This window comes from Eleutherodactylus coqui, chromosome 4 (genome assembly GCF_035609145.1).
Source record: "Eleutherodactylus coqui strain aEleCoq1 chromosome 4, aEleCoq1.hap1, whole genome shotgun sequence".
NCBI lineage: Eukaryota > Metazoa > Chordata > Amphibia > Anura > Eleutherodactylidae > Eleutherodactylus > Eleutherodactylus coqui.
This window is the reverse complement of record NC_089840.1, coordinates 148646989-148664992: the sequence shown is the minus strand read 5'-3', so window position 1 is coordinate 148664992 and position 18004 is coordinate 148646989. Positions and strand designations below refer to the sequence as shown.

Genomic DNA, 18004 nt, shown 5'->3' with positions numbered 1-18004 from the left:
GGCTATGAGTCCGCATCACAGACTGCTGTAAGCGAAGGCATGAAACTGGGAGAAGCATTGGAATCTCAGGTTCTGAGGGAATTCAGCTGCCTGGTGGTGAAAAATAGTGATTGATGTTCAAGGTACCCATAGGCCACGGAAACATTAGTGGAGTAATCACAGGTCGAGACAGCTCTGTTGCTCTGAACACGGAGCCAAACTTTGAGGGAACACCTCTAATAGGGAAGTCTTAAAAAATCAGGGCAAAAAAACCCCCAACATGCAAGGCTAAAAAGGCCACTAGGTGGCCGCTGGTAACTAGTTTATTCAAAACTAGTCCTCTTGGTTAACGCTACTGTTGCCATCCTTCTATTATGTTCCATATAGCTTTACGCTCCTGTCAATGGTTGCATTCCATACGGTTTAAGTTTGTGCTATATTGGTTCTTTGAGTACAGTGACATGTTCACCTTGTATTAAGCAAGGCTGTGACACACTTAAAGGGGTTGTCTCGCGCCGAAACGGTTTTTTTTTTTTTTTCAATAGGCCCCCCGTTCGGCGCAAGACAAACCCAAAGGATGGGTTAAAAAAATAAATAAATAAAAAAATAAATAAATAAATATATATATATATATTACTTACCCGAATCCCCGCTCTGTGACGACTTCTTTCTTCTTTCTCCAAGATGGCCGCCGGGATCTTCACCCACGATGCACCGCGGGTCTTCTCCCATGGTGCACCGTGGGCTCTGTGCGGTCCATTGCCGATTCCAGCCTCCTGATTGGCTGGAATCGGCACACGTGACGGGGCGGAGCTACGATGACGACGCGGGACCAGCTCTCCGGCACGAGCCGCCCCACTCACCAGGCAGAAGACCGGACTGCGCAAGCGCGTCTAAAAACGCCAGAAGACAGCGAATTTAGACGGATCCATGGCGACGGGGACGCTAGCAACGGAGCAGGTAAGTGAATAACTTCTGTATGGCTCATAATTAATGCACGATGTATATTACAAAGTGCATTAATGTGGCCATACAGAAGTGTATAACCCCACTTGCTGCCGCGAGACAACCCCTTTAACAGTTTAGTGATTGATTTAGGCCACTCACAAACAAGCAACTTTTTTGCTGCATATTGTGTGCGTGCGAGAAATATGTAGCACTAAACCTCCATTTATTTCGATGGGCAGCTCCGGCTCCCGATATGTACGTCGGGTGGAAGTCAGGTGATCGCTGCTGCCAATCAGCTATTGCAGTGTCAATGTTCTGAGCTCTTTGCATCATGGCGCCCCCTAAATGATAGCGATGATGCCAGGAGATCGGATGGTGGCATTGTGACCTCTGGCCGCAGCGTGCACCTGTCTTCCGCCGGACGTACATGCTGGCTTGGCTGTGTCCTGGAGAGCTGGAAGGAGGGGAGTATCTTTAATTTACAATAGACCAATAGTGAGTCAGCCTGTTTAACCTCTTCTAAGTCGCATGCTTCTAGATTAAGGACTCGCTCACACGGGTGTATGTGTCCCACGTATTACGCAGTGCTGAAAGCACATTGATTTCTAGCGGCCCACTCACACCTGGGGCTTTTAATATACACAGCAATTGCGAATGTCCATGTATATTTTCTGTGTACTTTGTATTTTACGTGTGAGAAAAATACATAGAACACATAAGCCCGTGTGAGTGAGCCATAAGACAAATATATGCAGTAAGTATATTTTAATTACATTATTTTTTTTTTCATGCCCTTCATTAAGCTTTAGGATACACCGGGTTTCCCAATGGATTTCACAATTTTCCACGTGATGGACCCTCCTACCCTTCAGCATGTCACCCATCAATGGGAAACCTGAGGCACCAGACTGTTGCTGAGGATTCTGCGCATGGCCTGATGACTCCAGATGACCAGGTATCTAGACAACTGGGAATCTGTCCACTCCTAAGAGCCCCCATAAAGTTATGGGCTCACAGGTGGAGGGGTGCCGACTCTGAGGATGTGGTTTTTACACTTTCCTTCCTGATTCCTTGCAGTGCACCCACAAAGTTGCGGCTCGTTGGATGCAGCAAACTCCATGAGCATGCGCACATAATAACTACCTTGTATGGGTGAACAGGGTGGGAGATATGTCTAAAATTATATTCCCTGGCCCAGCGATCTTTTTTTTTTCTTTTTTTCTCTAGGAGCTCTTAACTTTAGATTTAGGGGCTTTATAGGAGCTGACTGCTGCCCTTCTTAAGTGCTTGGAAGGATGCTCCACTTTTTAAAATTTGTACATATTTTTAAAGACTTAATCATACAGCTTTCTTACACACATGGATACAATTCTGCCCACATGCCTTTGTCATACTAGAGCAGAAAACCTGGAGTTTATCATTCTGCTGTTCAGAGACCTGGAGCAACCTTGTACACTGCATCTATTGGCTGTCTGTCCAGCTTTAAAGGGAATGTACTGTCGGAAAATAGACAGTTATTATAAATCTTAGTTTGGGGATTTTGATGGCATTTTTTTTTTTCATTTTCATTGTCTATATTTAAAAAAATATATTTATTCTAAAATGCTGTACTTTTTTACTCTGCCCACTGAGCCGCACACATATTCCTGACCCTTCCTGTAGATATCACTTTTCATAGTCATCTCATTATTATCAAAGGCATAATTGCATTGAAAGATAGCCCCTCTATTATATAAATGGGGACAAATAATGCAGGATCACACTACTGACAATAGGGGATAGAAACAGCTCACCACCTCCCTCTTCCTGCACAATGACCATTGCCCAGAACATGCCTAGAGCTGTCTCCAACAGGGGTCATTGAGTCATATCTGCAGCCTATTACCGTACCAGCATGTAGCGAGAATTCTCACCCACATGCAGCAGAAAATATATCCACAACATCGATTGACTTGCAGTGTGGAATTTTAATTTGTCAATTTTCTGCTGTGGAGCTTCAGCACAGATTTCACCTCTTCAAACCAGGGGATTAAATCCACACCAAAATCCTTTGGCAAAATCTGCTACATGTGAGCATAGGCTTACAATTCCTTTTGGATCCACTTTTGCCTTTTCAATAACTATATGTGTGTCGCAGTCTTACACTTGTTAGAAGCACCGATCAGTCTTTAGGCCTGGCCACTTTTTACATGTCCTACTGAAGAAAGTCTTTAGGCCAGACTCACACAGACATATACGCAAAAATGCACATGGTAGCACAGCATATTGGGTGACTTCTATGGGGTCTTTGCTTTGTAAATGCACAAAAAAATGGTGCATGCTGCATTTTCCTTCATTCACGCGGAATGCACATGCAAAAACGAGGAGTGAGGATGAAGCCATTGAAATCGGTGGGTTCTATTCTCTGCATACTGCATGCGAGTCCGCCCTTAGGCTTCTGCTTTGTCTAAATCTCATTCTAGATACTCTGTTTCCTTTTGAGTTATATTGCAACTATTAATATTTTGCCATCAACTTAATATTACTGTTTGAAATTAAAGGGGCTGTCCCAAGATTTAAACTTCCCCCTATCCTGTGGGTGGAGATCCAACCTCTGGGACCCCTACTATCTTGAGAATGATGGGCTCCTATCCACTGCTGTAGTCATATCCCTGTGAACAGGGTATAAGTTTAAATCCTTAGACAACCCCTTTAAGTGGTATCTGAGTGCAATACACTTTTCAGAAATAAGTGAAGATAATGTTATAAGATCATAGTAAAGGCATAAGATATCTCATCATAAAACTATTTTTTTCCCCAGTCTCATACCTATGTGAATACGGCTAGTGGGGAAGAGGAGATGGGTGGTCGCCATTGCATGCACTCCTTACCTGAGGCACATGCACCGTACCATGATCCACCAAGGCATATGCTGGGCCCTGGTTGTTCCATGGAAGAGCGTAATCCACAGGTATTTCTGCAGCCTGGTGAAGTGAAGTTTGTACTTGGTCCAGCTCCAGCCTACAGACGACTGCCTTTGAGGGGAGAAAGCTTTTGCCGGCACCATCGGGATTGTCAAGGCCACGTCTGCGCTGGGGAGAGAGAGCACTTGCCTCCACATAACAATAATAACGAGTGTAAGGATCAGTGGGCTTCACACAAGTGTGCCTATGAAAATATCAATGGCTTAGTACCATCAGGAAGCATTGCTCTTCGAAGAGGTACTGCAAGCAGGAATCTCAAATTGTCAACCGAGGGGCTGCCATACAGCAGTTGTTCACACCGCAGGACGGCAATGTTACACTACGAGAACCTACCCCCACTACCTCCGGTCTGGGAGTGTCAGTCCCTGCAACATGATGAAGATGAGGAGGATGAGGATGAAGAAGATGATTCCACTGATGCCATGACACCATCTCTTAATGGATACCATGATGACCCTGTGCAAAACTACATGAATGCAGAGAGTGTTACTGCATGTGGTGGGCATCATCATCATCGACCAGATTGCCAACCACGCAGGAGCTGTCAACCCAACGTATTCAACTTTGACTTCAGAAGGCCACGCACAGAGCAGAGGCAACTCAACTATATTCAAGTGGAGCTGGAGGGGAAGAATGAAGGAAAAGGGAGGCAGATTCCTCAGATAACCTGCACACCCGCTCCAAATCACCCGCCACGCCGTGCGGACTCTTATGCTGTCATTGACCTTAAAAAGACAGCTGCGATGTCCAGCCTACAGAGAGCTATGCCTAGAGATGATGGCACCTCTAGAAAAACCCGGCACAACAGCACGGACCTTCCTCTGTGAAAGCTACTTGCCCGAACACCATTTTCTTCTGATCTTTTCTAAAAGCCATCTCTACAGCTGTTACCTTGGCTTTTATTTCAATTTCCACTTTAGGCTCCTCCTTCTACTGTGGACTTGTCAAATTCTTTGCCCCCTGCAGTCCAAACTTTCTTAAACTCCATAGAATGTGAAAGCTAGCTTTCCAGAATGGGATGAAAAAAAATAATGGCTGCCGCAAAGAATATTTTATTTTTATTTATTTTGTGTGCATTTGACTGACGGCAATGCCCGTGCTGGCATCTTGATGAAAATGCTCTTTGATGATGAGGTGTTTTTTTCTTTTCTTTTTTTTAAAATTACTGTTGCTTTTGTAGATAACATTTCATTGCAGATTAATTTATTAACTTAACTTATTTTTTTCTATTTATTTTTATAAACATTCCATGCCTTATGGTGCCCTACAGAGTTTAGTGCTGCTTTAGAGCAGACACTTAAGGTCACTTTTCTTGACCAACGTGCATTACTGGTTTTGAACCTTGTACCTCTTCTGAATTCCACCAGAACGTTAGCATGTTACGGAATAGATAATGTATATACCCCTTTATTGCATTTTTTTGCAGAATTTAGTTGTGTAGGTGCTAATATTGAGATATGATGGTCCTTTACACAGATAAACATTTATACAGAGATATAAGAGCCTTGGGGAAAACCGACTTATTGTAAAGCCTGAAGGATACTTACAGGGAATATAAACAGGCCCAATATTGTATGCATTTACTTGAATGAAAAGTGCCAAATGTTTCTACTTGTGCCATGATGGAATTCAAAAACACGCACATTCCTTTAATCCGGCACCCTTAGCAGATTTTGTAGACTATTTAAAGGTGCATTGGGGGAGAATTTGAATAATTCTGTATGGTTTTTGTAGAGGCCAAGACTAGATGTAAAGTATTGGGGTATGCACTCACATGGCGCAGAAAAGGCACACCTAGATCTTGACTGCGGATTCATTTATTGCAGTGACTAAATTCCAGACTCAAAATCGACAAATGGAGGATGCTGCGGATTCCAAAATGTGCAGCGTGACTTCAGCAATGGATTTCTGTAACTCGAGGGGCCTCTTAGAACCCAAGTCACTTACATTGTACCGTACATTACTGTGGACGTTTAGCATGACATACACAGATGGAAGGAATGCGAGTGCTGATGGAAGGAATGCGAGTGCTGATGGAAGGAATGCGAGTGCTGATGGAAGGAATGCGAGTGCTGATGGAAGGAATGCGAGTGCTGATGGAAGTTTGTGTTTCTTTGGATATTTCTGTTACTTACAATGTTTAGCTTAAAAAGAGTAAGGGAAATGTTCAGGTCCAAGGCAAAGGAGAGCTGTTATATGTATTGACAAAAGTTTTGTTTTAGGACGGCTTCACACTGGCGAACTTGCGTGATGGATATTGCATTTTTGAACGCGTGTGCATATTTTACTATATTTTTTTGCACGCACGTGCCATGCATATTTGCGCACACAAAAAGCACGCAAGCATGCTCCCATTAATTTCAAAGGGCAACTAAGTTTTAAACGTTTTATATGTGCTATATTCGTGTGCAATATGTACGAAAATAGAACATGATGTGTGTCTTTGTGCAAATGAAATGTACACGCAAACTACGCTCATGAACGAACCCATTGAAATCAATGGGTCCTATTCACTTCGAATTGAGTGTGCAAATTTTACATGCATAATATGCAGCCCAAATGCGTTTGTGTGAATAAGCCATTAGCGTAAGGCCCCATTCACATTGGGGTCATGGGTTCTGTGTTTGTTTTTCCTGTTTTCTTAGAGGGTCCATGATGGATCTTTTTTTGATCCAGTTTGTCACAGATCCTAAGAGAGATACCATTATAACGTTTCCCCTTCTCTTATTTTGCTTAGTGGCGTAGTACCATAGCTGACTGAATGCGCCAATGACACCAGTATGACCAGGGTTTTGTATAAATTGCTTCAATCCTTTATCCTGATAGAAGTTAGAAGGGAGAAGAGTTGAATAGTGTTATGTTCGTTCCACCGTGCCAAAGCAGCATTAAAGTTAGGGGGATTAAATATGATTTAATTATAAAACTTTCTCCGCTGCACTGCTAGAAAATCTATCTATTCGACTCATTTGCACCAAATTAGTGAGTTTTTGCTGGCGGACCAGCTTAGACGGGTGCTGTGCGGATATTCAGGAGGGTTACTTGGCTGCTGTCTGGCTAGACTTTACTTCTTTTTCCCCACTAATGTTGCAGATTACAAGTGTGCCTTTTATTGATGTTTTTGAGAAACTGACAGCATATATGGTTTTTAGTGATTGGGTGTGATGCCTGCGTTGTGTAGCATAGACCACTGTTACAGCCCCCACGCATATACTAATGTGGCTGAACCTCTTGCTACCATTATGGAGCTTTTTTTGTACTTGATTTTCATTCCAGCTCTATATGGAGGGCCCTGTAGTGGAGTGACTTACAGGAGAGGGATATTTCTCCCTGTGTGTATTGAAGCAATGTTTTGTGGTAGATAGATGTATCCGGTGGACAGTCCTTAAGTGTTAGCAGACGTCTTAATATATACCCACCTTCATTACAGCACAGGAAGTTCCAGAATGGTTTTAGTCCCTGCTTTTGGGCACTAAAAATAGTGTTTTTGTTAATTGTGAATCTTTTTGTAATTTCCCTGATGGGGAGTAGTGAGTGTGCAGTCTCAGAAATCTATAAGAGATTGGTTTTGCTCATAGGTTGGCTCTTCAGCAAACTACATGTCCATCACTAAATCCTGCTGGAAAACCTTGGCCAACCGATTGAAGAGCCGGGAACATTTGTAAATTGTCTTTTTGCTTCCTTGCACTATAATTCATAGCAGCTATGTTGATCATCTTATCACCACCCCGTGGGTTTTCTCACTTTTGCAGTCTATTGATCTTCAGAACCAGTGGAGGTGTCAGAGGGGAACCGTTTACCACTATCAGAGGTTAAAATTGACACTACAGTGTTAGTATGTGTAATCTATATTTGTCCGGTTGGTTGTCTGGAGAGGTTAGTGACCACAATCACAAAGAGAATGTCTGTCATCTATATATATAAAGACGAAAGCCCTCACTGGCTCGCTCGCTCGCTCGCTCACTCACTCACTCACTCACTCACTCGCCAAAAGTTCTCCAACTTCCCGATGTCGTAGAAACATGAATTTTGGCGCGAGCATAGATTATCTCCAAAATAGGAAAAGTAATTGGGTCCCAACTCGATTATTCAATTCTAGCGCAAAAGAATTAGCGTCGAAATTTAATGTACATAATCTAAATCTCCCACTTCCCAATGTCATAGAAATGTGAAATTTGGCACGAGCATTGATTATGTCATAAATAGGAAAAGCTAATGGGTCCCAACTCGATTATTTAATTCTATGCGCAAAGGAATTAGCGTCTAAATTTTACGTACATAATCTAAATCTCTCACTTCCCAATGTCATAGAAACATGAAATTTGCCATAAGCATTGAATGTCATAAATAGGAAAAGCTAATGGGTCCCAACTCGATTATTCAATTCTAGCGCAAAAGAACTAGCGTCCAAATTTTATGTACGGAATCTAATTCTCTCACTTCTTGGTGTCATAGAAACATGAAATTTCGAACGGGCATTAATTATGTCATAAATAGGAAAACTTAATGGGTCCCACCTCGATTGTTCAATTCTAAGCGCAAAAGAATTGCCGTCCACATTTTATGTACGAAATCTAATTCTCTCACTTCCCGATGTCATAGAAACTTGAAATTTGGCACGGGCATTGATTATGTCATAAATAGGAAAAGTTAATGGGTCCCAACTCGATTATTCAATTCTAAGTGCAAAAGAATTAGCGTCCAAATTTTACGTATGGAATCTAATTCTCTCACTTCCTGATGTCATTTTATATAAAAGAAACGTCGCATGGTTACCTCCCCGTGGTGTTTCCTGGGTAACACAGAAAACGTTGCAAAATGGTGAACATATGTTTTACCGCTATCTCTAAAGTAACCACGACTTCATAAGATTTTCCGTGTGAACACCAGATAAACACCAGTACCAAATTAACTCGGGCGAAGCCGGGTATATCGGCTAGTTACTTATATGACACATCTCACATATCTCCACTTCTGAAAACATCCAGAATATTCATAAATTATATAAAATATGTGAAACCTGCAAAAGCTACAATCACTCACACAAAGCTTATATGGATTTATTGTGAGTGATTGGATCCCTTTCTGTAGCCTTCACTGAAATTAGCTGCAGATTTTTGGTGGTCTTTCCACAGAACTAGTCAGCCAGTCCACCAGACCGGAAACTTACGTCTCCCTCAGCACTCCGTTCTCTGGAGGGTCAGGTTCTCGAATCTAACAGTTTATGGGATTTGCAGACTGTGTGCCGAATTAAAGGAAGTGTACTACGTGTATATCCTTCAAACTTACTGTAACTCATCAAGTTGTTGGAGTTCCTATATGTACATAAAGTACAAATAGAGACTGTGGTGTAACCGCTACTATGGGGCCGCGGGTCCGAGTAGCCCTATACATAATGTTAACCCATTATAAGCATTGGGAGGCAGTTTCTAAAATATACTTGTTAGTTATTTCTTTCATAAAATTGACTAAAATCTATAATCTTTACGAGACTTTCTCAAACATCAACATTTTAGTCAAGCAATGAACAGAAAAAGTAGCTTATTTTCACCAAAACAATAAAAAGTCTACAAGTTGAATTTGCTGTATGCTGAATAAGATTATTTCTGAAAGCTAAGCCTTCACTGTATTATGTGGGCTAATTTTGGTACTGCTTTTTGTTATTAACCATTTTGTTCTTGTTTGAGATGTAACATACCAAATTTGGCAGTTGCTGCTATATTTTTGTTACCTGCTGTCTAATGACCATTTGTCTGTGAGTGTTCAGTCGTGGTGTCTCATGGCACATATCACAATAGTTCAGTATTTTTACTTCTTTTTAGCTTACATGGTTACTTGTTATAAACGATGGTCTTTTGCTGACTGTTTACACTGATGTCAAGACTAATTTTATTTTTTTATTTTACTCACAAGAGTATTTCATGCTGCCATTTTATTTCAGTAAGTTGTTGAACTCATGTTTGTATTATATAATATATACTTTAACAGGTTCACTGTGCGAGCAAAAGTAATGTGGTCATCTATAAGTATAGTAATTTTACTGATGTACAATATTTCCATTGCATTTGCCGTTCTAAACAGAAGTTCTTTCTGCTGATGTCATGGAAATTTAGCGCACTTTAACCGGAACTGTAACACAGCTGTAAGAAAGCGGGAAGGGAGAAATGTATAAATAACTAGTTTGACAAGCTTCTAACAAAGTTAATGTCATTAGGTTATTGTGGCATAACATATGTGTGCTGTGAGCAGTTATTGATCTCCATATTGTAATTGTTTCTACTATGGGATTAAAAGGTTTTCTCAAAGACGAGAGTTTTCTTGTGGTAATACCTGCACTTTACAACTGCCCTTCATCACTTCCTAAGGGAAAGCCCGAGGCGGGCTAGTTGTGACCATCCGACTATTAAATTAGGAGTATTGTATTAGCACCCACAGGTCATGTGCTCCAGATGAAGATGATATTTTTATGTGGGGTAAACAGAATAAAGTTCTATAGACTTAGCGTTTAAATGCCGTTATTTGCTAAAAAGAAAAAAAATGGTACAATTGCCTTTTTTGTCGTGTTCAAATGAAAAGGGCAAAATATATTGTTTGAGTTGCTCTGTCATTTGTATTAAGGAAAAACACCTGATATTTGATAATTTGGTTATTTGGGTGTCGAGCTTTAAAATACTACTGATTTGGTAGATCAGTCAACACTATTTGGAGACTTGAACTCCGAATGTTTCCTAAAAAGCATATTTTCTTGCGTTTACGTGTGAGTTCACATTTGAACATCATTTTATGTTTATATAGGTTTAAATGGAATAACTTTTGTAAATATTTCTTTACTCGAGATGACTACAAGTGCTGTGCTCAGATTTCTGTAGTTATCGCAGGAACTTTTCTACAGCTTTTGACAGATCAGCTGAGCTCATTCAGTTTAATTAAATTACCATATATGATGTATGCAAATGAGCGATGGAATAATCAACCACAGCGCCACCTTTTGGAACATAACTACCCTATGAGTTAATATCTGACCTTTTAACAGGCCCTGCAACATAATACTCCTCAAACTCACATTGATGGACTCCCACCTAGCCAAGCGGAACCCAGAGATAGCTGTCTGAAATGGGGTAGTCTGGTTTGGCTTACATCGATAGTCATATTGCAAAGCCTGTTAAAATCAGATATTAATTCATAGGGCAATTACTTTCCAGTAGGTGGCACTGTAGAGGATTATTCCATCACTTATTTGCATAGACTTTTTTTTTTTTCTATAAGGCTCCTTAACCCTCGTGGTGCTCTCTACTTAGTGCTTTTCCCAAGGAGAAACCTTACACACACACACACACACACACACACACACACACACACACACACACACACACACACCCTCCCCCCCAACCACATACAGTACCAGTTAAAGGTTTGGAGACAACTTTTCATGGTTTTTCATGTTTGTTTTTTTCCACATTGTAGATTCATATTGAAGACACAAACTACGAAGGAACGCCATATGGAGTTAAGTATTAAACAAAGTGTTAAGTCAAAATATGTTTTATATTTTAAATTCTTCAACTGAGCCTTTTTTTGCTTTAATGACTGCTTTGCTCATTCTTGACATTGTCTTAATCTGCTTCAACCTGGAATGGTTTTCCAACAGTCTTGAAGGAGTTCCCAGAGGTGCTGAACACTTGTTGCCTGGTTTTACTTCACTTTGCGGTCCAACTCATCCCAAACCATCTCCATTGAGGTAAGGTCTGGTTGTTGTGGAGGCCATGTCATCTGACACAACACTCCATCTCCTTCTTGGTCATATAGCCCTTGCATAGCCTGGATGTGTGTTTGGCATCATTGTCTTGTAGACAAACAAATGATGATCCCACTAAGTGCAAACCAGATGGGATTGCATGCCACTGCCAAATACTATGATAGCCATCCGCAGTGAAGAAAAAGACGACCCAGACAGGCATGCAGAAGAAGACCCGGAACAGGTACGCAGTGTCCTCAGCCGCGGGCAGGGTCGATTCCGCTGCGAAATCCGATCCACCTGTGGACACTAAGCCCTAAAGTAATGATGAACTGTCGTTTTCTCTTTACTTAGCTGAGTGATTATTGCCATAATGTGGATTAAAACAGTAGTTGAATAGGGCCAAACACTCTGTGGGACTGTGGACCAACCCGACGTCTGCATAACACAATGGATGGTTTAAAACGCATAAAGACGGCAAGAAATTCCACAAATTAACTCGAGACAAGGCGGCATACCGGTCAAATGAAAACCCTTCCAGGTGACTATATAATAGAACGGATTGAGTGAATGCCAAGAGTGTGCAAAGCAAAAGGGGTCTACTGTGCAGAATCTAAAATGCCAAACATTCTGATTTAACATTTGTTTATTGGTTAATTCAATATGTGTTCCCTCATAGTTTTCAGGTCCTCAGTATACATCTACAAGGTAGAAAAGAAAAAAGAGACATTGTAGACTGAAAAGGTGTCTCCAAAGTTTTGACTGGTTCTGTTTAGTAATTACAAAGATTTCATCTTCAGAATCAGTGGCGTGTGCTGTCTAAACACAGATTCTGGAGAGCTCACTTGGACATGTTGGCTCAGTAGCCGGCAGCTTTCTGAATGCAGCTGTGGATGACGAGGGCCTTGAACACATGTTACTCTAGACGTGTAGAAGCAATGTGGTTACAATGTTGCTATGTAACTTTATAAACTAAGATGGTATCCAAAAGTGAAGAGGTAATATTTCTTTGTCAGAGATCATGTAAAATAGATGGTAGAAAAGTACTTTCAGCCTGACTTACTGTGAGTACTGTGCATCCTTGTTACATATGGAACACAGTTTGGAAGAAATCCTGTGCATAAATACATGGGTGGTTGAAATAATAATCCTTACGCTTGGAATATTCTAATGCTAATTTTTTCATAGAATTCATAATCTGAAGAAGATATGTAGGGGGGGGGGGGGGAATCTGGCCAACAGGAAAAAGTCAGGATAGTTCTCACACTAATTGTGCAAAATGGATGACCAAACACAAGGACAAAGCACCAACACCAAATGTTTTGGTTTGTGGCTTGTGAATTTGAATTTAACAATTTTTGTTTCTTTTTTTTCTAGTGTTGCATTTATGCAATATGTACATTCTCCTCTGAATTGTGTGTATGATTTTCCTTATTTTTTTATTCTATTACAGTCAGGTGTTTGTATTATTGGCCAACTGGGCATTTCCAGAGAAATAATTCTGTGACTCTGTTGTACCTCTATATGGTTGTGTGTTTTAAATATTGAGTATTTTACAGGTGGAGAAAAGATCTTTAAACTCTTCCTGTTTCCGTTCCATTTCTGGCTCAATGTGGAACACATTTTTCCATTTCATACCTCTTTATATTCCATCTATGAAGTTATTAATGCAAATAAAATTGACAAAAACTGGCGGAAGTTAATGTGTTGTTGTGCATTTGAGCATGAGATGGATGCATGTACATTCTTAGTCAATTATAGATGAGTAAAGTGCGTTTTTTTTCTAGCTCTCATAAGGGATAGATGCACCATTAATCCCTAAAATTCTATCTACTATTTCAAATGCCTGCCTGTTTTATTCCTGTTTTGTGAAGAAAAACTTTTCCTTTCATATTATCTGTACTTTTGGTTTCAGAGATTGTGATGGAATTGTTGCATCCATATTACAGTCAAAATTCTTGGACCTGCCCTTCCCCAAAGGTTTTTATGGTAAACCAAATTTAACTTCGTAACACATCCTGGAGTCAGGATCTTGTAACTTAACATAATTTTAAAGGGACACTCTGGAGAAAACAAATTTTTCTGTCGCATTCTGGAGGTCTCCTCTGTATTTTACAATCGCTATCATGTAGTGCAGCCCCCTGGCTCTTGCTTATCAGCCACCATTTTGATGTTACTATCACATCAATTCCACGATGCATCAACACAGCACTACAGGTTCTCCTACAGCCTTGTACCATCTCTGAAACACGACCATTAGCATCTGTATTCTATATTCGCCTAAATAAGCTCCAGACCTAAGTATACCGTCAGGACGATGAGCTGTGATCTCCTCTATTATAACTAAGATATGAGCTGTGTAATCATCATCCATAACTGTGATAGGATTGTCTGTGCCCCCCTTTAAGAAGTTCCTGTGGTAGGGTCCATGTAATGGTGTCAGACTGAGAAATTGACTAGAAACTGAACACACTAACTAACCAAGGTAACTGTAGACAACTTGTATATACTGGAAACTAGCTACATAATACATGGTCAGATATGTTGATCAAAACTCCACACTGGCCTGCTATCATTGTCACCTAGCTGACTGAGCTGGAAGCTTGCTTCTACCAGCATAAGGTTGGATTCACACTTAGCCTTTGGCCTTCATTTAATGTATATGTTGGCAAAAGCTCTTAATGCTTGTTAAACAGTGGCTGTGTTGGATGCCCAATGGCCGCATCCTTCACGCAGACCAATAGCGAATTTTTTCGATGAATACCTTGTGATATTTTTCATGATGGTTCTGTTTAAACAGATGCAACTGTTGCGCATCCATTTAATGGTTCTGTTACCCGTTGGTTATGTTATTTGTTCATCGGATCCAACCTGAAAAGCTCATGATATGTTTACCAGATGCATGTGATATATGCCATACAGAAGCCTGTATTACCCATGGGCTAATATGGTATCTGTTTAACGGATGTTTTTTTTGTGTGTTTTTTTATTTTACAGGACTCTACAGGATGGAATTGCATTGCTTTACTATTCCATTCAGTAAAAGAAAAATGTATCCTAAGTGATAATGGCCAGATTGAGGCCCAGGGGACAATTTCTTGGCCTATATTTAATGATGTCGATCCCTAAAGTCAGTCTCAGTGTTCGTCGAGAGCTTCCCTGTGTACATGTTAAACCTAGGGGTAAAAACTTAAGGCCCATTTACACAGAGCAATGATCACTCAAAAATTGCTCGTTTTGAGCGATCATCTTTGCATAACTCTAAGTAGCTAATTAGCTACTTCAGAGTGATGCAGGTGGAGGGAACACCACTGCGATAGCTCGGAGAACAATGCAGCTGTTTTGAATATGCAAACAGCTGCATTGTTCTTGGCGTTTTCAGTTGGTGTCCTGCTGAGAACTGCCAGTGTTATACTGGCTGAAAGAATGCTATCAGCACCGCCCCGCTGCGATATCAGCGTGCGGTGCTGATAAGGCTCATCGCTCATTTCTAGCTGGCTAGAAATGAGCGATGAACAAACAGTGCACGAACCGTACACGATGGCCAAGCGTTTAGACGCTACGATTATCGCTCAGGAGACTACTGGAGCGATAATCGTTGTGTCTAAATGGGCCTTTACACCCTGCCTTAGTAATTCGTAGCATTAAATGTGGCATACTATGTAAACCCTCAAAATGCATTTTCAAAGTTAAAACGTTTGTCCACCTTATCTAGAATAAGTACATTGCAGTAAATGTGTGGTAATTGAGCTACTTAATGTAATTAGGGGTTCTGCACCATTCTCTTTTAGGTAACCTGTACAGTTCCACTACTTGTCCTGTAAATAGCCGCTGATGGAGAGGGGCATGTGATGGAACCCCATCCATCAGTGTCTCCCACTCTGTGCCAATCTACTTCCTGTACAAAGATCTAGTTGGGTAGGAAACTGGCACAAAGTTAGAGGGGCTGATGGATAGGGTCACATCATTTGCCCCTCCAGTGGCAAGACGAGTGATGGCACAGTACAGGATGACAACTTCAGTAGTGAGGATGTGCACTTCATAAAAGACAGTGCAGAACTCTTAATTACGTTATCGTATATGAATAAGTTGCCCAAATACTACACCTCCACTGCCCAGGATAAGAGATGTTTCTAAGCTGTCTCTAAAATGAATTTGTCTGAGTGTATGTATCACACTGAAATCTAGTGGGACAGAAATATTGAACAGGAAAGCATGGAGCAAAATAACAGGAGTGGCTGTGGAGAACAGCCTAAGGTCGAAGGATAGCAGAGCCAAGCCACATCAGTAACGTTTAAATAGTTGATAGCACCAAATTAGCAGCCAAACTTGTAATACAGAAATTCTAGTAAGTCATTATGTTAACCCCTTAATGACCAAACCTGTTTGCGCCTTAATGACCAGGCCAAATTTTGCAAATCTGACACGTGTCACTTTAACATGAAAAAACACCAGAAAGGTTTTGCATATCCAAGCGATTCTGACTTGGTTTAGGCGGAAAAAAAAGACCAATAGAATTTGTGTTTATTTATTAAAAGCGACAAAATTGGAAAAATTTTGAAAAAATCGTCATTTTTTCACATTTCCAACTGCAATATCTCAAATATGTGCAAACATAATATAGAAATTTTTGCTAAGATTTATATTTCCACCCGTTTACTTTATTTTGGGCGCACATTGGAAAAACTTTCGTTTTTTTTAACCATTTAGGAGACGTACAATTTTAACATTACTTTTCAGCATTTTGAGGAACACTTTGTTTTCCTACACCAAGTCAAGATTGGAAAGGCTCATAGGAGTTAAAATGATAGATACCCCCACAAGTGACCCCATTTTAAAAACTGCACCCCTTAACGTATTCACTGAGGGGGTGTCATGAGTATTTTAACCACACAGTTTTTTTTAAGGAGTCAATGCAATTTAGAGGAGAAAAATAAAAATTTCTTTTCTATAGTACACATGAAAATGAGGATTTCCACCCCAGAATGGATACCCCTGTTTGTCCCGTGCTCAGAAACATACCCATTGTGGCCCTAGTATTACGTCTGTATGCACAATTGGGCCCAAAATGAAAGGAGCAACCGGTGGCTTTCGGAACAGAAATTTTGCTTGAAGGAGATTTAGTCCTCATTGCCCACTTGTAGAGCCATTGAGTGACTAAAACGATGGAGAACGCCCACAAGTAACCCATTTTTGAAAAGTACACCCCCTAACAAATGTATCTAGGGGTACGATGACTTTTCTGACTTCACAGTTTTTGAATGAATCTAAGCCAAGCAGGAGGAAACAATTATGATTTTCATTTTTGGGGCAATTGTGTCAATTTAAAAACAGGTTTTTTTGTTCAGTGTACATAGGAATGAAGACGTTCACCCCAAAATGGATACCCCCGTTTGTCCCGTGTTCAGAAACATATCCATTGTGGCCCTAATCTACTTAAAGGAAACATGGCTAGGCCTATAATGGAAGGAGCACACGTTGGATTTCAGGGTACAACGGAATAAATTCCAGGCCCCATTGCCCACTTGTAGAGCCATTGAGCGGCCAAGACGATAGAGAACCCCCACAAATGACCCCATTTTGAAAACTAGACCCCTTAACAAATTCATCTGGGGGTGTACTGCATATTTTGACCCCACAGTATTTGAATGAATCTAAGCAAAGCAGAAGGAAAAAATACGATTTTCATTTTTTTGGCAATTTTGTCAATTTAAAAACAGTTTTTTTTGTACAGTGTACATAGGAATGAAGACGTTCACCCCAAAATGGATACCTCTGTTTGTCCCATGTTCAGAAACATACCCATTGTGGCCCTAATCTACTTACAGGACACATGGCTGGGCCCATAATGGAGGGAATGCCCGCTGGATTTCAGGGCAGAACTGAATAAATTCCAGGCCCCATTGCCCACTTATACGGAAAAAAAATTGACTTCCTAAAAATAATCCCCCCCGCCATCCCCATTTTTTGGCATTCCCTAATTATTAGATAAAGGTAATAATATAAACTGCGTTTTATGTCCGAAGACACGGGTAATTACGGAGGCTGGTTGGGTTGTGCACATGGGGCAAGAAAACCGGGTATTCCCCCTCCTCTCATGCTTTTTGGGGGGTATTTCGTGACCTCGGCAGGGATGGGGTGTAAAAAGTGGCGTTCCGTGAGTCTTCGTAAGCTTGATGAGGTGCGGCGGTCTCGCACAGCAGACGCTCAACAAGCTGCTCCTGAAACTGCAGGAAGGCGAGCGTTCCCGGGGCTTCTTGTAAAATACGTATCACAGGTAGCAGTCTGAATAACGCCGGGCTCACGCAGCCGTAGGCGGAATCTGCTTGCGGAGGCCTGCAGCGGATCCCATCTGTGAGCCCGGCTGTGACCCTACATACGG

At 41.0% G+C, this 18004-nt stretch overlaps 1 protein-coding gene across 1 annotated transcript in view; it reads left to right on the top strand.

Moving 5' to 3' along the window:
- Window positions 1-10192, top strand: part of FRS3 (fibroblast growth factor receptor substrate 3) — a 54973-nt gene extending 44781 nt beyond the window's left edge. Inside the window, exons 6-7 of the mRNA XM_066600286.1 lie at window positions 1731-1882; window positions 3728-10192. Coding sequence (XP_066456383.1) covers window positions 1731-1882; window positions 3728-4717 — 1142 coding nt within the window. The 3' untranslated portion in view covers window positions 4718-10192. The remainder of the gene's footprint in view (window positions 1-1730; window positions 1883-3727) is intronic.
- The last annotated feature ends 7812 nt before the right edge of the window (window positions 10193-18004 follow it).